At 35.8% G+C, this 20128-nt stretch overlaps 1 protein-coding gene and 1 non-coding gene across 4 annotated transcripts in view; both read left to right on the top strand.

Moving 5' to 3' along the window:
• Positions 1–20128, top strand: part of GABRA3 (gamma-aminobutyric acid type A receptor subunit alpha3) — a 369596-nt gene that overhangs the window by 253587 nt on the left and 95881 nt on the right. For all 3 annotated transcript variants that reach the window (XM_016214085.2, XM_016214084.2, XM_016214086.2), the window contains exon 5: positions 159–379. In XM_016214085.2, the coding sequence (XP_016069571.1) occupies positions 159–379 (221 nt within the window). The remainder of the gene's footprint in view (positions 1–158; positions 380–20128) is intronic.
• Positions 6716–6819, top strand: LOC148090524 (U6 spliceosomal RNA). The gene has a single exon (XR_015713745.1). It is a non-coding gene; the product is annotated as a U6 spliceosomal RNA (small nuclear RNA).

The raw sequence follows: 20128 nt of genomic DNA, 5'->3' as shown, positions 1-20128 counted from the left end.
CATAATCATAAGTTGTACTCACCCATAACTAGTGTTAATAGGCTGCTGCATCTTTGCATCAGAGGAAATATTGCAAGGTAATTAATATTTACTAAGGACATTCTGGGTCCTTGCTAGAACTCTATTCAAACATTGTTTTTTCTCTTTTTTGTCTCTAGGAGTATACCATTGATGTATTTTTTCGACAGACATGGCATGATGAAAGACTAAAATTTGATGGACCCATGAAGATCCTTCCACTAAACAATCTTCTGGCTAGTAAGATCTGGACCCCTGACACCTTCTTTCACAATGGCAAGAAATCGGTGGCCCATAACATGACCACGCCTAACAAGTTGCTCAGACTGGTAGACAATGGAACCCTCCTCTACACAATGAGGTCAGAAAGTGGTATCCCTATCTAAAGTATACTTGGGGATAGGACTGGGGTTGAAAGCGGCATCTTAGGCTATCTATTGAAAATCCTTTCAAGTTTACAGATTATAAATGCACATTATAGGTGTGTACTCCTTACATATTTGCAGGTATACACACTCACAGACATATGTATTATAGATACACATATAAATTGAGAGTTGGTGCTATGAACATTCTCATAAACACAGAGATATATATTCATTATGTATAAACGTATGCATACTCCAAGACACATGTGGACTAATACACAGGCATATACAGAGTCAAGGACACTTAATTATACAGATTCACAGCCATACAAACAGGCATGAACACTGTGAGAGCCATAATAAGCTAGGTTTAACTGTAGCAACAAACTAGTATGATGCAGAGTTATGAGAACCAAATGAGATGACAGATATTTTCTGAAACATACAATGCTATATATATATATATTAGAAAAGTATGACATACAAGATTAGGCAAAATTAGGTTTACAGTTGTTTGTATGAAAAATAATACAATAATTAATAAATAATACAAGAATAAGCTCTGTTTTGCATACTCACAACAGTAAACCTACTTTTGCCTAACTCTATATTATATCTTTTAACTGCTTAAGAAATATATATCATACTTTTTTACCCCCAAAGCATAAAAACCATCACAATTTTATGGTTTTCATGACTCATTATTTTTATTAGACCTGTTAGGTATTGAAATTTGCTTTCAAAAAGAATGACTTTAAAAGGATTTCTAATTCAATTAGATTCTATGCCCCAACACTAAAAACTTACTTGGTTCTTGGTTGATGCTTTTGCTATGTTTTCTGTTGTCATCTGTCACTTCCTGAAGCTCCTTCTCACATTAATTAGTACCAATTTTTTTTTTTTTAAATATACCTTTACTGATCTCAGAGAGAGGAAAGGAGAGGGAGAAAGAGAGATAGAAACATCAGTGATGAGAGAGTCATTGATTGGCTAGCCTGCAACCCAGGCATGTGCCCGACCAGGAATCCAACCCTGATCTCTTGGATCCTAGGTCAATGCTCAACTGCTGAGCTACTCCCAACCGGGCAATTAGTGCCAATTTTAAGTAACTGAGTTAGCATTTATTTAATTGAAAAAATGTGATCCTTCAGTGCAGGTTCTGTGGGCATTTAAAATTTGTATATTTGTTATTTTTATTATTATTATTATTTTTTTTTAATTAATTAATTTTTAAAAATATATCTTTATTCATTTCAGAGAAAGGAAAGGAGAGGGAGAGAGAGAGATAGATGCATCAATGATGAGAGAGTCATTGATAGAGCCCTCAACCCGGGCATGTGCCCTGACTGGGAATCGAACCCCGATCTCCTGGATCCCAGGTCGATGTTCAACTGCTGAGCCACACCCGGCTGGGCTATATTTGTTATTTTTAATATGTGAAATGAAACTCAAATAATGCATGCCTGGTAAATATGTGGTGAATACCTGAAGTGTGCTTGCCTATATGCTAGTTCTTCATTACTTTAAACTTGCTATTTATTGATGTTTTTCCTAAAAGGAATTGGGAGACAAGAAGATGGCCAAGGAATAATGCATAGCAAATGGATACTTAAGAAAAAAATTGAATTTATAGAGGAAGAGCTGAGCAACTAGAGGACAAATGAGAATAGAGTAGAGGAGAAAATGATGGAGAAAAAAAATGGATAGAAGTGGGAAGAAGAGCAAAGAGAGGTGAAGGGAAAATAATCTGGAGATGATATCACTAAAATTAACATATATTTTATTGATCTCTTCCCTTATATTAAATATGTATGTTATATGTGTATGAGAGAGAGAAGCTGACAAAGACATATTATTAGGAAAAAGAGGGTAAAGAGAGAATATGAGAGAAGAGAAAATGTAAAAAGATTGAGGAGATAAAGTAAAATAAAGATGGTAGATCTTATTATGTCCTGAAAGGAGAAATTAGAGAAAAGATTGCAGTGGATAAGCAGAAAGAAAAGACATAGAAGTAGGAAAGGACACTGTGGGGAAAGCAATTGTGATAGAGGAAAGATGAGTAGTATTTATTCATTCATCAAACATGTTTTGACTTCCAAATATGTACATGGCCCTGGACTAAGTTCTGGGTATGCAAACATTTATAAGACATGTTCTCCATCCTTAAGATAATCACAGTATAATAAGAAAGGAAGACAAATAGATATTCATAAAAATTTTAAGTGACATGGTAAAGATATGGGTAATTATGAGAGGGTTAAAAGGCCCATCTAACTTATTCTTTTAGGTCAGGTTGAGCAAAGAGTCCCTGGATGATTATTAGTATTAGCATTCAATTTGTATTGTTATTATGTTTTTGTTGTTTGCTTCTTTTTATATTTATTGTTGACAGTATTACAGAAGTCCCCCACTTTCCCACATTGTTCCTGTCCACCCAGCTCCTCCCCACCACAGGCCTTCACTGCACTATTTCCTGTGTCCATGGGCTATGCTTATGAGCATATAAGTTCTTTGGTTAATCTCTCTGAGATTTATCAGTCTGTTCATGTTTCCATGTCTCTGGACCTATTTTGTTTGTCTATTTTGTTCTGACAAATAGAATATAGTCTAGAAAATCATAGGTAGAAAGTGGAGGGAAGAGAACAAGGATATTCTAGGCAGAGAAAACCAAGTGAGCAGTTGCAGAAAATGGAATGGTATATTATAAACAAGAGAATGAGGTGATCAGTTTTATTTTATATATGGCACTCTACTGACTGTGTAAAGAATGCACTTGAAGGAAACAAGACTGAAATTAGGGAAACTGGTTAGGATACACCTTAAATAATATAGGTGAGGAGTGGTGAAGTTCTAATTCAGAGCAGTGGATTAAGATGGAGAAAGGGAGATATACTAAGGGAATAGACAGTAAAAACAGCCAATGTCACAGTGACAATGAGGAGGAGTCAAGGTAGTAGATACCCAAGTAACATGGCTGAATTATGTTGTTTCAAACTGAAGTAGATTATATGAGAGTTAAGAGATATTTAGATAGGATAAACCTGCGAGATTAATTTTATACAAGATCAGCTTGAGAAGATTTAAGATTACCCAGGGATAGAAGTCTAATAGCAGTTGGATATACAAGTCTTAAGATCAATAGAGAGATATAAGCTAGAGATGTAAAGTTTCATGTTGGTACAACCATATGGATGGATGCAATCACTTCAGGAAAGTATTTAGAGTGATAAGAAAATCATGCTGAGAATCCATTCATGTAGCATCACTATCATTAAGGCAGAAAGGAGAAAGAGAAACCTATAAAGGAGACCAAACAGGAAAAGTAAGGAAGGTGTTCATAGGACCACCGGCGTGCAGTGTCTTCAAAGTGTGGTAGTGAATACTGCTACTTCCAATATTTCCAGTTCACCTCCTTGGTACATGGTAATACTGTGTTTCCATAGAACCTTGAAATTAGGCAAGGAAAAATGACTTGCTTTGGCTAACTAAATATGAGTGAAAATAACATGTGTTATTTCTGAGGGAGGATGGAAAAATTTTAAGAGCCAGTACATGAGTTTCTAGTGAGTAGCATTATGCCAGGTGGTCTTGGCTCTATCATTCTGTGTTCCTCATGGAAGATGGCATAGAATAGAGTACCCTTCCCCACAACTTCAGGTAGACAAATAGTGTGAGTGAAAAATAAACCTTTGTTGCTTTAGGACACTGAGATTTTAGGATTGTTTGTTACTGCATAATTTTTAAAATATGTCTTTATTGATTTCAGAGAGAGGAAAGGAGAGGGAGAGAGAGAGATGGAAACATCAATGATGAGTCATTGATTGGCTGCCTCCTGCACGCCCCCTACTGGGGATCGAGCTCACAACCTGGGCATGTACCTCGACCGGAAATCGAACTCAAGATCTCCTGGATCATAGGTTGATGCTCAACTGCTGAGCTACACCAGCCAGGCATTACTGCATATTATTGTAACCCATTTTGATTGATATATGAAAAGATTAAAGTTTTTAAAAAGATGAGAGTGATCAATAATAATTACACTGATAACAGAAGAATAAATACAATACTTAACATCAATATAGTACTTGCAATGTGCCAGGCACTCTTCTAATAATTCTACTTTTATAATCTTTATAACAACTCTATGAGATAGTTGTTATTATCCCCACTTTACAGATGAGAAAACTGAGGCAAGGTAGGTAATAAAATTTTACAAGATCACCTAGGTAGTAAATATTTGAGTTAGCATTCATACTCTGGCAGTTTGGTTGCACATTCATGCTCTTTACTATTATTTATCCATTTTTACAACATTGTTGGCTATTACAGAAAGCTCAGTTAACACAGAGAATTGAAAATATGTATTTGGCTTGGTGACATGGAAGACACTGGTGTTCTTCACATACACTGTTTCAATGGAGTGCTTAGTGCAATGAGAAGTTTTTAGGAGTTTGGCATAGAGGTAGTGGAGATAGTAAGCATAGAAAGTGTTTTCTGGTTAACCCCTTCACCTTCTTTCATCCAAAAACATATATATATATATATACATATATATATATATACACACAAATACATAAACACAGACAACAGTCTGGTGATAGCCAGAGAGAAAGGGGGTAGTGGGGTAGGTGGAAGTGGGTAAAGGGGGGGGGGAATGGGAACAGAAAGAGACTTTGCTTGGGATGATAGGCACATGATGCAGTGTGCAGATGATGTTTTATTGAGTTGTACACTTGAAACCTGTATAACCATAAACCTGGAGAACCAATGTCACCTCAATAAATTCAATATTAAATAAATAAATAGTTTAAAAAAGAAAGAAAATGCTTGCTGAGAACTTGTTTGAAAATGAAAAGAATGGGTATATAATAGATAAACTCAGGAGTAAAAGAAATAGTTGCTATTTTTTTTTTTAATGGAGAGACTGGCACATATTTGTGAGATAGCAGGAAAGGGCTAGTAGAAAGACAAAGACTGAAGAAACAGTAGAAACATGTTTTTTTCAGATATCAGCTTTCCAGAGAAAACCACAAGGAAATGATATCAAAACTATAGGGAAAGTTTTATTTGTAAAGGAAGAAGGACACCTCTCCTCACACTGCCTGAAAGAGTATGAGATTAGATATAAATTTTGAAAAGATTATGGGGAAGACAAGACTGAATAGAAGTATGAATGGTTATAATGTATGAAGACGAATCTGGAGAGAAGAGAGCATAAGTGGAGGAATAGCTAGAAGAGGGGTATACTTGTAATAAAGTACATAAAAGAGAAGAGTTTGAAGAGGAGATGGGAGTGTACCCAATTGTGGAAAGAATGGAATGGAGCAGATATAAACAGAAGAGAGGATGTATGGAAGAGGTGGTTAGAAGGATGGAATGATGATGAGATATGGATGGCAAAAGGCAGTAGGAAAAAGGAAGAGAACCTAGAGGTAAGAGAGATTGATGGACAGAAAAAATGAACACAGAGAATGAGAATAGTATACGAGAAAGACTAGAGAATGGATAAGGAGAATGAGATATTGGAAAAACTGAATAATAAAAGAAAAAGAGGTTAAAGGATAAATTTGCATTTTGGAGGAGGGGTAGAAAAGAAAGAAGAAAGGAAAGGAGGGATGTGGATGTTGAACTATGAAGGAAACTGAGGATGGTGATTGATGAAGGCAGATGATGAAGCTGAACAAATGATTAGTCGTCTGAAAACAGACTTTGATGAATGGGAAGATGACCATTGGGCCCTTCATTTTAGTCTGAATTGGACAAGAAAGTGGAGTTTGGGAAGATAAGATTCTATGCAGAATGCCCTTGTGCTTATTCTAAGGTACAGAACAGAGGAGGTGCAGAAGTTTAGAAGCATGATGAAACCACTGGTTCCCTTACATAGTATATGCTTCACCTTGGACCAGAGACAATGGGTCTGGAGGAAACCTAAGTTCAGGACTGAAAACAAATGCTTGGCTCTATTTATGACCCCACAATTTATTCCTCTATTGACCTTTTATAAGGTACAAATTACCTGTTTTCTCATTCAGGTAACAATGTTGCTGCTGCGTTCTTGCAGACATATAAAACCGCAAATTGGATACCGTCTAAAGAACACTTAGAATTTTTCAGAAAGTATTTGTTGTTTTACCACATTCTTATTATTATCTTTGATCATCAGAACTCTTATCTGGATTCCATGGGAAAACTACAGGACAGCTTCTTAGAAAAACCTTACCAAGGATTGCATGGCTGTGTAACTAGGGCAGTTGAGAATGAAGCCTTGTCTTGTCTCATCTTGAGACCTCAAGACAGCCATAAAAATGCAGGCCAAAGCTCATTACCTACTGCTTACTTCAGCAGCACACATACTAAAATTGGAATGATACAGAGAAGATGAACAGAGCCCAGCTCAAAGTGATGCACATGTTTATGAATTTTCCATTTTTTTCAGACATGAATATATATGCATTTCTATTAATGACATTTTATTTATTGGTGATGATGTGGGTAAATATGTTCATTGCAGTTTTCTTTATACCTATTGTATAAAATGTTGCATAATATATAACAGTAAAAGAGTTCCACCAATTATTTGAGTAGGATGGACAAGTACTTATTGAATTTAACTAGATTTTATCCCATTGACTTGAATCATTCATTCAACCCATTTATGACTGCTTATTATGTTTATGGCTTTGGGAATAAGTGCTGAGCTACAGTGATAAATAAGACAGAGATCATGCTCTTAATGACCCTACAGTCCAGTGGTTAAAGAAGATATTTGCAGAGATAGCTGCACAATAATATAAAAGTCCTTAAGCAGAGGGAGGGGCAAAATGTGATGGAATTACAGTGCAAAGAGCATCCAAAATTATGTGGAGGCATCAAGGAAAGTTGTAGAAAGGAGGTGATGCTTATCTTGTATCTTGAATCTTGAAAAAAGTGTAGGTAACTATCAAATAGATGAGGAACAGAGTGAGGTATAGGAGGGTATTCCACGCAGAGGAAATAGCATGTACAAAGGCAGGTATTCGTGAATTGACATCATGCATCACAAAACTAAGATTAAAGTGATGAGCAAAAATAGATGAGGTCTCTGCCCTCACATAACTTATATTCTAGTGGGGAAAACAATTAATCATGACAATAAAGTAGAATAAGTGCTATGATCAAGGAAGCACAGAGTGGTGTGGGAGCATCTAGCAAGGACCATAAAGTGAGTTTATATAGCCACAATGAATTCCAGAGGAATTCACTTTTAAACTTTTAAACTGAGACTTAAAAGAAGTGTAGAATTAGAGTAAAAGATAGGAAGAAAATTTTGGGGGGAGGGAGAGAAGGAGGGAAGAAAAGGGAGAGCAGGAGGCGGAGACGGAGGGAGCGGGGGAGGGAGAGGGGGAGGCGGAGGGGGAGGGGGGAATATATGAAGGCCAGGGGAATGAGGGAGGAGGTGGTGATAACACATTAAAGAAACTAAAAGTTCAATGTGACTGGACCACAGAGTAAAGTTCAGGGAAGTGGCCTGGTTGAAAAAGGAGTGCTTATGAGTATGTTGGCATAAAAATGACAGGGGTTCATTAAAGAGTTTGTTGCAAAGGAATGACGTGAACAGATTTCCATTTTAGGTAGATCACTCTGGGAGCAGTGTGGCAGGTAAATTGGAGGAAAGCAAGGATGAAGATGAGGTGCCTAGTTTTATGAGCTACAGTACTCTAATAATGATATTAATAATAGTTACTATCTATTGGACACCTATTATTGCCAGACACTTTATGTAAAACTTCTCTAATCTTCACAAAAACTATTCAAAATAGGTATTATTATTTCTATTGCATTAATTCAGGAAGTAAAGCTTAAAAATTAATAATGACTTGCCCAAGATAATCCAGTTATTAGGTAAAATAAGGACTGTCTGGCTTGAAACTACTGCTTTTTCCACTATATAAGTTTTTTTAGAAGGATATGGATCTATATGTTCAAAAGCTAACATTAATGATAATTGGTGTCTGATTGGAAATTTGTAGGGGTCAGGATATTGTATGAGTGCTTCCTGTAAGTAAAAATATCCCCTAGGATAGTGGAAGTACTCTAAGGAGTATGAAAAATGATAATCCAGGTGTTAACATTTTCATTGAATGTGGAGGAATGAATAAGCTTTTGGAAAATGGCAGTGTGAAAGAAGAGTAGTGGGAAATATAGCCTAATAGAATACCTATTTGGAAAGATTTCTGCATGACAGATGAGGGATAATAGTCAGGAAATGATATGATACAGCATGTGTTTATCCTATAGTTACAGGGAAACATTATTGGTTTTTTAAAAAGTAGGCAACATAATCAGATCATTCATGTTACAGTTCAGACATGACAGATTAAGAATGTAGGTTCTGTGATAAGACTATTCCTGGACCTTTCTCTGTAAAATGGGGTGAATCAAAACAATATCTGCCTCACATGATAAACCATGTCAATTACTTGACATATGTCCTGGAATATGTCCACTTTGTGGAAGTGTTTGTGTTAATCACCCCATTTTTTATAATTACTTTGACACAATGGGATTTTGTAAAATTGAATGCACTGCATAAAGTGTCTTCTATGTATTAGGCTACACAATAATAGTGTCCTACATTTAACTTAAAATTAAAGAAAATAAGTATTCATTTCTCCATCTTGCATCATCAAGAAGAAAGTAGTGTTTTCTGAACCAATTAAGAGGCTTGCTGTCATATTCAGACCTTCATGCCTTCCTTTATTCTTTGATTGTATGATTGAGTCAGTTTTGCTTATATACATGGAAATGCAGTGGTAAAGTGGGAAATGGAATTTTATTCTTGTTGACTTAGTGCATTGGGCGAATTCCCATTTAAAAGCAGATAACTGACCTTTTAAAGAGGAGCGGAAGATGGCAGCTGACAAGACTTGACTGAAGGTGAGTGGGTGAGTGTGTGTGAGGGAATGTGTGTGTGGGTGTGGGTATGAGTGTGGGAGGCATCTGTCAGTCAGTGTGGGAGTTCTCCAGGTGTTTGGGAGCTCGTGGCAGAGGAGCTGCCAGCCACAACAACATGGCTCAGCCCAGTGCTTCTCTCTGATTGAGAGTGGAGAGTGCAGTATTTTGGAGGATCCTCAGGGTCCTCCTTGGGAGTAAGCTGTGGGGAGCAGCCCCAATCCACTGCCCCAAGGCCATGAAAGGGTGCAAAGGCGCCACAGGTGAAGACCCAGAACTACCTGCACTGGCCTCAAGCTGTAACCTGGAGTACCTGAACTAGTGCCCCTGGACAACCACACTGCCTCATTGATCCTACTGACAAGGCCTGCCTGACTGCCTGCCTCCTTAGCATGACCCGCCAGACCTGCCTGTCTGCCTTCTGGACTCCTTGAAGCAGCACTACTGGCATGCCTGCTTACCTGGCCCTGCCATGATGACCCAATGCTCCCAGACACACAGGCCTGCCATCAGGACCTGGCTACTTGACCCAGTGCTCTGGGACTATGAGGCCCAAGCCCAGTTCACTCCCTGCAGCCTTTATCTGGTGTCCCTGGACAACAGGTCCACTAAAATGGGGAGGCAAAGAAACAACACCCAAATGAAAGAAAAGGGAAAACAGCCAAAGTCCTAGAAAAATGCAACCTTCCAAAACTCAATCAGGAAGAGTCAGAAAACATGAATAGGCCAATAATTACTAAAGAGGTTGCAGCAATAATAAAAAGAAAAAACCCTCTAAGCACAAAAAAGCCTTGGTTCAGACAGATTCAAGGGGAGTTTTACAAAACATTCAAAGAAGAACTAACAGGTGTCCTCAAACTATTCCAAAAAATCGAAGAAGGAATACTTTTAAGCTCTTTTGACAAGGCCAGCATTAGCCTAATACCAAAACCAAATAAAGGCACTACAAAGAAAGAGAATTACAGGCCAAAATCCCTAACAAATATAGATGCTAAAATCCTCAACAAAATATTAGCAAATCAGATCCAGCAATATATTAAAAAGATCATACACCATGACCAAGTGGAAGTTATTCCAGGGATGCAAAACTTGTACAATATTCACAAATTAATAAATGTGATACATCACATAAACAAATTGAAACACAAAAATCACATGATCATATCAATAGATGCAGAAAAAGCATTCAACAAAATCCAGCACCCATATTTGCTAAAAACTCTCAGCAAAGCAGGAATAGAGGGATCGTACCTCAACATAATAAAGGCTATGTGTGACAAACCTACAGACAACATCATACTCAATGGGCCAAAACTAAAAGCACTTCCCCTAAGAACAGAAACAAGACAGGGGTGTCTACTATCACCACTCTTATTCAACATAGTACAGGAAGTCCTAGCCACAGAGATCAGACAAGAAGAAAAAATTAAAGGCATCCAAATTGGAAAGGATGCAGTAAAACTGTCATTTTTTGCAAATGACATGATGGTGTACATAAAAAGTTATAAAGACTCCACCCAAAACCTACTAGATTTAATAAATGAATTCAGCAATGTAGCAGGATACAAAATTAACACCCAGAAATCACGAGGTATTTATAAACCAATAATAAGCTCTCAGAAAGGGAAACTAGAAAAACAACAATCCCATTTACCATTGCAAAAAAAAAAAAAAATTAAGAAACTTAGGAATAAACTTAACCAAGGAGGTAAAAGGCCTGTACTTGGACAACTACAAGACGTTGCAAAACAAAATAGAAGAAGATATAAACAAGTGGAAGATTATACTATGTTCATGTATTGGAAGAATTAATATTAAAATGCCCATACCACCCAAAGCAATGTATAGATTCAACACAATTCCTATTAAAATATCAGCAGCATATTTCACAGAGCTAGGACAAATATTCCAAAAATTTATATGGAACCAAAAAGACACCAAATAGCCACAGCAGTCTTAAGAAAGAAGAAGAAAGTTGGAGGGATCACAATATCAAATATCAAGTTATACTGCAAAGCCACTATAATAAAAACATCCTGGTACTGGCTCAAGAACAGACATATAGTTCAAAGGGACAGAACAGAAATCGACCCAAGCCTTTAAGCTCAATTAATATTTGACAAAGGAGGCAAGAACATACAATGGAGTAAAGACAGTCTCTGCAATAAATGGTGTTGGAAAACTGGACAGATACATGCAAAAGAATGAAGCTAGATCACCAACTCACACCATACACAAGAATAAACTCAAAATGGGTAAAATACTTAAATATAAGTCATGAAACCATAAAAGTCCTAGAAAAAGAAAAATATAGGGAGCAAAATCTTAGACATCTCTCCTAGCAATGTGTTTGCCGGTAAATCACCTAGGGCAAGGGAAACAAAGGAGAAAATAAACAAGTGGGACTGCATCAAAATAAAAAGCTTCTGCACAGCAAAAGAAACCATCAACAAAATGAAAAGGGAGCCTACTGTATGGGAGAACATATTTGATAATGGTACATCTGATAAAGGGTTAATTTCCAAAATATATAAGGAACTTATAAAACTTAACAAAAAAGAAGCCAAAGAATCCATTTAAAAAATGGGCAAAGGACATAGACACTTCTCCAAAGTGGATATACAGATGGTCAAGAGACATATGAAAAAATTCTCAAAGCCACTAATTATCAGACAGATGAAAATTAAAACTATAATGAGATATCATCTCACACCTGTCAGAATGGCTACCACCAACAAATCATCAAATGACAAGTGCTGGTGAGGATGTGGAGAAAAGAGAACCCTAGTACACTGCTGGTGGGAATGCAGACTGGTGCATCCACCTTGGAAAACAGTATGGAGGTTCCTCAAAAAATTAAAAATGGAACTGCCATTTGACTCAGTGATCCCACTTCTAGGAATATATTCTAAGAATCTGAAAAGAACAATCAGAAAGAATTTATGCACCCCTATGTTCATAGCAGAGCAATTTACAATAGCTAAGATCTGGAAACAGCCCAAGTGCCCATCAGTAGGTGAGTGGATAAAAAAACTGTGGGACATATACACCATGGAATACTATGCAGCTGTAAAAAAGAAGGACCTCTTACCCTTTGGGACAGCATGGATGGACCTGGAGAGGATTACGCTAAGTGAAATAAGCCAGTCAGAGAAAGATAACTATCACATGATCTCACTCAAATGTGGAATCTAATGAACAAAATAAAATGATTTATAAAATCGATACAGAGACATAGAACCATGGAACAGACTGATGAATTTCAGAAGAAGGCAAAGGTGTGGGAGTGGGAGGGAGAGATTAATCAAGAACTTATATGCACATATGCATAACCCATGAACACAGATAATAGTGTGGAGAAGGCCTGTGGTGGCAGATTCCAGGTGGAGGGCATCAATGGGGAGGAAAAGGGGACATCTCTAATACTTTCAACAATAAAGGTATTTTTTAAAAAATTAAAACAGATGACTTATTTGCGATATTCAATCTAGTTTAGGAAATGTAACCCAAAAAAATCCAAAAAAAGGAAGAGCACTGAATAATAAGTGTAAAATAAATACTGATTTTTGTTTAATGATATAGTGCAATAGATAAATAATCATAACATTGCCAAAATAATCTCTGTGTGCTCATTTTAAAAATGTACTTAGATATAGTCAAACCTCATTTCTTGATCATCTCCCATCTCCTATCTGGAATAATTCATTTTTTGACCAAGTTGTTCACAAGAAAATGTCTCATTTGTTGAACAAAACTTGGGTACTTGACCCAACAACCCTTTCAAACTGATACCTGTATGACTCAGGCAACAAAGGAGAGAATGCGCAAGTATGAGTCAGTATACCATTAAATCTTGTGCTGTTAACATCTCAGGAAATTGTGCTCTGAATATTTTCATGGTTCTTTTGCTTTTGTTGCTGCTTATTATTATTAAATATGTACAGTTTAGGACCATGTGTCCTAAACATAGGACCATGTGTCCTATGAAGGTTAGTGATAGCAGCAAAGTGAAAAGAAAAATTGTGAGAACAATGATAGAGCTTAAATAAGAAATAATTGCAAAGTATGGTAGAGATGTTGGTATGTCTGGTCTGGCTAGTTAGTATGGCATGGTGAAAATGATGATTAGCATAATTTTAAAACATAAAGAGGCCATCAAGAGTACTGATGTTGCTAAGAGTGTGAAAGTGCTCAGGAAACAATGATCACAGGCAATTGAGAAAGGTTAAAACAGGGAATCATTTGGGGATGGAAATGGATTAATTCAGTTTACATTATTTCTAATCGGAAAAAAATGATTTGGCTCTCGAAAAAATCACTTCTCAAACAGCCTTCCAGAATGAATTAAGTTTGAGAACTGAATTTCCACTGTATTTCCAATGAAAATGAGATAAGGGCACCAAATAACCAAGTCACTAATTTGTTTCAATTTCAAAGGAATGGAAAAGAAACTATGTACTCAGTGGCTTTAAGTCAATAGCACAGATTCTTTTTTTTTTTTTTTTCCTTTAAGTTATATGAGAACTTTATTCCAAAATGAATTTTTTTAAAAAACAAATAATTGTTTAACCCTAGTAATTTTCAAATCAACAAACATTTATTTTGTTCTAGTATGTAGAATATAGTATAGAAACTACCCAAGAAGGATTATAAAATTGAATAGCAGTTTATAATCCAACTCAAAAGATAGAATAAGCCATAAAATAAGAATAAAAAGGAATATATGCAGAGCAAGCATAAGTTAGAGACAATTTAAGTAACAGTTTACAATTGTAAACAATGTAGCAATGAATGACCATGTGCCTATGTATTGTTTTGTTGGAAGTATACTTTCAGGGTAAATACCAAAAAGTGAGAATGTTCATTCAAAGTGTAAAAGCACATTGAGTTTTGTTGGATGTTGCCAAATTTTCCTCCAAGAAGGTAGTGCCAATTTATATTTTCACCAGCAATGAATGAGACTATTTGATTATGAAATCTCACCAATAGCTTGAGTTATTAAATGTGTACATTTTCTTCAATCCAATAGGTGAGAAATGGTATCTCAGTGTAGTTTTAATTTGTAATCCTCTAGTTATTAGTGAGCTTGAATACCTTTATATATGTTCACAGACCATTTTCATATCATTTTATAAATTGTGTGCCCACAATTTTTGTCCATTTTTTCATTAAGTTTTTGACATTTCCCCTTTATTTTAAGAGTTCTTTATGTATCAGGGATATTAGTCCTTATTTATGATATATTGCAAATATTTTATCCCTGCTTGTCAGTAGTCTTTTGAGTTTTGTTTGTATATTCTTTCTGTTTTGCTATGTGTGGTAGCAATAGTAATGCCCCCCCAAATATGTCCATGAATTCTCAGAAACTGTAAATATACATGGAAAAGGGTACTTTGTAGATGTGATTAAAGTAAGGAGAGAGTATCCTGGATTATTCAGTTGGGCCCTATCATCACAAGAGTCCTGAAAGCTAAGAATCATTCTTAGCTGTGGTGAGAGGAAAATGTAAGTGTAGAAAAAAAGAATAGAGAGCTTCAACATGGCTGGCTTTGAAGATGGAGGAAAGGGCCAAGGAATATAGACAGCATCTAAGAAGTTAGAAAAGGCAAAGAAACAGATTCTCCTCTAGAGCCTCTGGAAAGCAACTCTATACTAGGGATTCTTTTTTTAAAAAAAGTATCTTTACTGTTGAAAATATTACAGATGCCCCATTTCCCCCCCCCCCATTAACCCTCTCCACCCTTCCCCTGCCCCTGCCCCCACCCCGGCCTTCACCATACTATTGTCTATGTCCATGGGCTATGCATAAATGCATATAAATTCCCCAGTTAATCTCTCCCCAGTCCCACACCCGCCTTCCCTCTGAGATTCCTCAGTCTGTTCCATGCTTCTAATCATTGGATCTATTTTGTTCATCAGTTTATTTTGTTCTTTAGATTCCACATGTAAGTGAGATCATGTGATATTTGTCTTTCTCTGCCTGGCTTATTTCACTTAGCATAATACCCTCCAGGTCCATCCATGCTGTCCCAAAGGGTATGTGATCCTTCTTTTATACAGGTGCAAAGTACTCCATTGTGTAAATGTCCCACAGCTTTTTTATCCACTCATCTACTGATGGGCGCTCGGGCTGTTTCGAGATCTTAGTTATTGTAAATAGTGCTTTATGATTGATATTTTAAAATTTATCTTTATTGTTGAAAGTATTACAGTTGTTCCCCTTTTTTCCCCATTGATCCCCTCCACTCCACATTTGCCCCCACTTTGTCCATTTTTAAAATTGAGTTGTTCATCTTCCTTTTGTTAAGTTGTATGTGCTCCTTATATATTTTTGAAATTAACCCCTTATCAGATATGTCCTTGGCAAATATGTTCTCCCACACAGTGAGCTCCCTTTTCATTTTGTTGATGGTTTCGTTTGCTGTGCAGAAGCTTTTTATTTTGATGCAGTCCCACTTGTTTATTTTCTCCTTTGTTTCTCTTGCTCTAAGAGATGTATCAGGAAACATATTGCTATGAGAGATGTCTGAGATTTTGCTGCCTATGGTTTCTGCTAGGATTTTTATGGTTTCATGAATTACATTTAATCTTTTTGTCCATTTTGAACTTATTCTTTTGTATGGTATGAGTTGGTGGTCTAGTTTCATTCTTTTACATGTACCTTTACAATTTTTCCAACACCATTTATTGAAGAGACTGTCTTTACTCCATTGTATGTTCTTTACTCCTTTGTCAAATATTAGTTGAGTTTAAAGGCTTGAGTCAATTTCCGGGTTCTCTTTTCTGTTCCATTGATCTATATGCCTGTTTTTCTGCCAATACCAGGCTATTTTGATTACAGCGGCTTTGCAATATAACTTGATATCTGGTATTGTGATCCCTCCAACTTTGTTCTTCTTTCTCAAAACTGCTGTGGCTATTTGGTGTCTTTTTTGGTTCCATATAAATTTTTGGAATATTTGTCCTACTTCTATGAAATATGCTGTTAATATTTTAATAGGAATTGCATTGAATCTATAGATTGCTTTGGGTAGTATGGACATTTTAATGATATTAATTCTTCCAATCCATGAACATGGTATAATCTTCCACTTGTTTATATCTTCTTCTATTTTGTTTTGCAACGTCTTGTAGTTGTACAAGTACAGGTCTTGTACCTCCTTGGTTAAATTTATTCTTAAGCGTCTTAATTTTTTAGTTGCAATGGTAAATGGAATTGTGGGTTTTTTTTAGTTTCTCTTTCTGAGAATTCATTATTGGTGTATAATAATGGTGATGGTGTATATTTGGTGATGGTAACTGATAAAATGCCATCAAATTTCTGGGTGTTAATTTTGTATCCTGCTACATTGCTGAATTCATTTATTAAATCTAGTAGTTTTTTGGTGGAGTTTTTAGGGTTTTCTATTGTACAATATAATGTTATCTGAGAATAATGACCGTTTTACTTCCTCTTTTCCAGTTTGGTTGCCTTTTCTTTTTTTGACTTATCTGATTTCCGTGGCTAAGACTTGCAGTACTATGTTGCATAAGAGTAGTAAAAGTGGACATCCCTGTCTTGTTCCTGTCTTTAGAGGAAATTGTTTTAGTTTTTGCCCATTAAGTGTGATGTTTCCAGTCACCATCCATTCTTGACCCCAGCCCTAGCCAACCACTAATCTACTTCCTGTGTCAATAGATTTTCCTCTCCTGGGTACTTAATGTGAGTGGAATCCTACACTATGTAACTTTTTGTACAATATATGCTACTTTTACTTAGCATAATACATTTGAGATTATCCATGTTGTTGTGTGTATTCCGTTGTATTAATGACTAATATTCCCATCATATGGATGTTTCACGTTTTGTTTAATCATTCCTCATTTGATGGACATTCAGGTAGTTTCTGTCTTTTGGCTGTGATAAATAATTCTTCTATGAACAGGTCATTCTGTGAACATATATATTCATTTCTCTTTGGTAATGGAGAATTAGATTGGAACCATAGGATTTTATAGAAAGTTTATGTTGAAATTTTAAAGAAACTGCCAAAATGTTTTCTTAAGTGTGCATTATATATTTCCACCGGTGATTTACGAGGTTCAATTTTCTCCAAATTTTTGTCAACACTTGTTATTGTCAGTCTTTTTTATTTTAACCATCATAGTTCACACACAGGAATACCTCATTATAGTTTTAATTTGCATTTCCTTAATGACTAATGATGTTGAGCATTTTTTCAAGCCCTTATTAGTCAACGGAATACTTTTTTATTAAATGTATATTTAAATATTTTCCTCATTTTCAAATCAGGCTGTTTCTCTTCTCATGTTACTTATATATTCTTGATATAAGTTCTTTATCAATATATGTTTCACAAATATATTTACCCACTTATGGCTGTCTTTTTACTTTTTAATGAATGGTGTCGTCTGAAAAGCAAAAGGTTTAAATTTTGATAAAATCCAAGTTAACATATGTATGTATTTTAATTTTATGGCTTATTCTTTCAGTGTCCAATCTACGAAATCTTTGTCTGACTCAAGGTAACAAAGATTTTATTCTCTGATTTTTTTTACAAGTTCCAGCTCTTATATTTTTGCTTATGATTCATTGGAGTCAAATTTTTGCTTATAATGTGAGCTAAGGGTCTATGCTCATTTATTTAGCATGTAGGTATCAAATTCTCCCAGCACCATTTACTGACAAAGCTATCCTCTCTTCACTGAATTACCTTGGCACATTGGTCAAAAATCAATTGACCATAAATGTGAAATTTCATTTCTGGACTTCTATTATTTGCTTTGGTCTACATCGTTTATCTTTAGACCAGGCCCACACTATATTGATTACTGTAGCTTTATGGTATGTTTTGAAATTGGGAAGTGAAAGTACTCACAATTTTTTATTTTGAAAGATGTTTTGGCTACTCTATATCCTGTATATTCCCATATATCTTTTACGATCATTCAGAGTTTGCCATTCTTACAAAAAGAAAAGCTCCTGAGATTTTTGTAAGAAGTGTACAGAATCTATAGATTACTTTGGAAAGAAACTTAATGATATTAGGATATCTATGACCATGGAATGTCTGAACATGTAATTTGTATTTAAAGACAGCTTGCTTCTTGCTTTTCATTTTCTATGTTTTTAATTTATTTTGCTTACTTAAATTTTTAAACAGCTATATTGAAATAAGATTCATGTGTCAAATAACTCACCCTTTTAAACTATACAACTGAGTGGTTTTTAGTATATTTACAGAGTTGTGCAGCCATTGCCAATATCCAATTTCAGAAGATTTTAGTCACTCCAAAAAGAAACTCAATACCCATTAATGGTCACTCCCCATTGCTTTCCTTCCTATACTGGTTAAAATCTCCAGGATAATGTTAATCAGGGAGATTGGACAGCCTTGTCTTATTTGTGATTTTTAAGGGGAAATAGTCTTTCATCATTAAGTGTGACCCTAAATGTAGACTTATTCATAAATGTCCTTTGCCAGTTGGGAAAGTTTCCTTCTATTCCTAGTTGTTTTGAGAGTTTTGTATCATGAATGGGTGTTGGATATTATTTTTCTGCTTATGCTTTTGCCCCCTTCTATTTATTCTTCACATAACTGCCTGAATAATCCTAAAATGTTAGTCAGATCAAGTCACTATGCTACTGAAGATCATGCAGCACCTCCCATTTAGAGTGAAAGCCAGAATATCCCAGGAGGCCTAATACTATCTAGTCCATTCCCCATAGTTTACTCTTGGAACTCATCTTAAATTAATCTTCCCCCTTGATCTCTCCACTATAACCACAGTGGCATACTTCCTATTCCTTGAATATTTTTGGGAACAGAGCTTTTGCATTTGCTATTTCCACTACTTTGAATCTTCTTTCTACAGGTGTCCACAAGGCTCACTGTCATTTCCTTCAGGTGACCTACTTAGTGAGTTAGTCCCCAAACAACCTATTGAAAAGTACAATTCTTCCCCAATACTTTGTACTTGCATCTTATTTTTCTGCCTGAGGTATAGTGTATTATGATTTGAATATTAAATTTTGTGGGGTCTCTGACCATTTTGAAAAGCCCACTAATGACTATTTTCTGTAAATTAAAACCACAATGAGATATCATCTCACACCTATCAGAACTGCTATAATCAGTAAAACAACAAACAACAAGTATTGGCTAGGATGTGGAGAAATGGAAACCCTCATGTCCTGTTGGTGGGAATGCAGATTGGTGCAGCCACTATGGAAAACAGTATGGATGGTCCTCAAAAAATTAGAAACAAAACTGCCTTATTACCCAGCAATTTCACTTCGGGGTATGTATCTGAATAAATCCAAAACGCTAATTCAAAAGAATATATGCACCCCTATGTTCATTGCAGTGTTATTTACAATAGCGAAGATATGGAAGCAACCCAAGTGCTCATAAATGGACAAGTGGATAAAAAAGTGGAGGAATATATATAATGGAATATTACTTGGCCATAAAAATGAATAAAACCTTACCATTTGCTACATCATGGGTGAACCTAGAGGATATTATGCTAAATGAAATAAGTCAGTCAGCGAAATTCAAATACTGTATGATTTCACTTATATGTGGAATCTAAAGAATAAAATAAACAAACAAAATTGAAACATTCATAGACACACAGAACAAACTGCCAGTTGCCAGATGGGAAGGGGTTTGGGGGCTGGGTGAAAAAAGGTGAGAGAATTAAGAAGTACAAATTGGTAATTACAAAATAGTCATGAGGATGTAGAGTACAGCATAGGAAATTTCATCAGTAATATTATAATAACTATGTATGTTGCCAGGTGGGTA

Source organism: Miniopterus natalensis, chromosome X (genome assembly GCF_054644295.1).
Source record: "Miniopterus natalensis isolate mMinNat1 chromosome X, mMinNat1.hap1, whole genome shotgun sequence".
Classification (NCBI taxonomy): domain Eukaryota; kingdom Metazoa; phylum Chordata; class Mammalia; order Chiroptera; family Miniopteridae; genus Miniopterus; species Miniopterus natalensis.
Note: the sequence above shows the minus strand (reverse complement) of the source record. Positions and strands in the feature narration are given on the sequence as shown.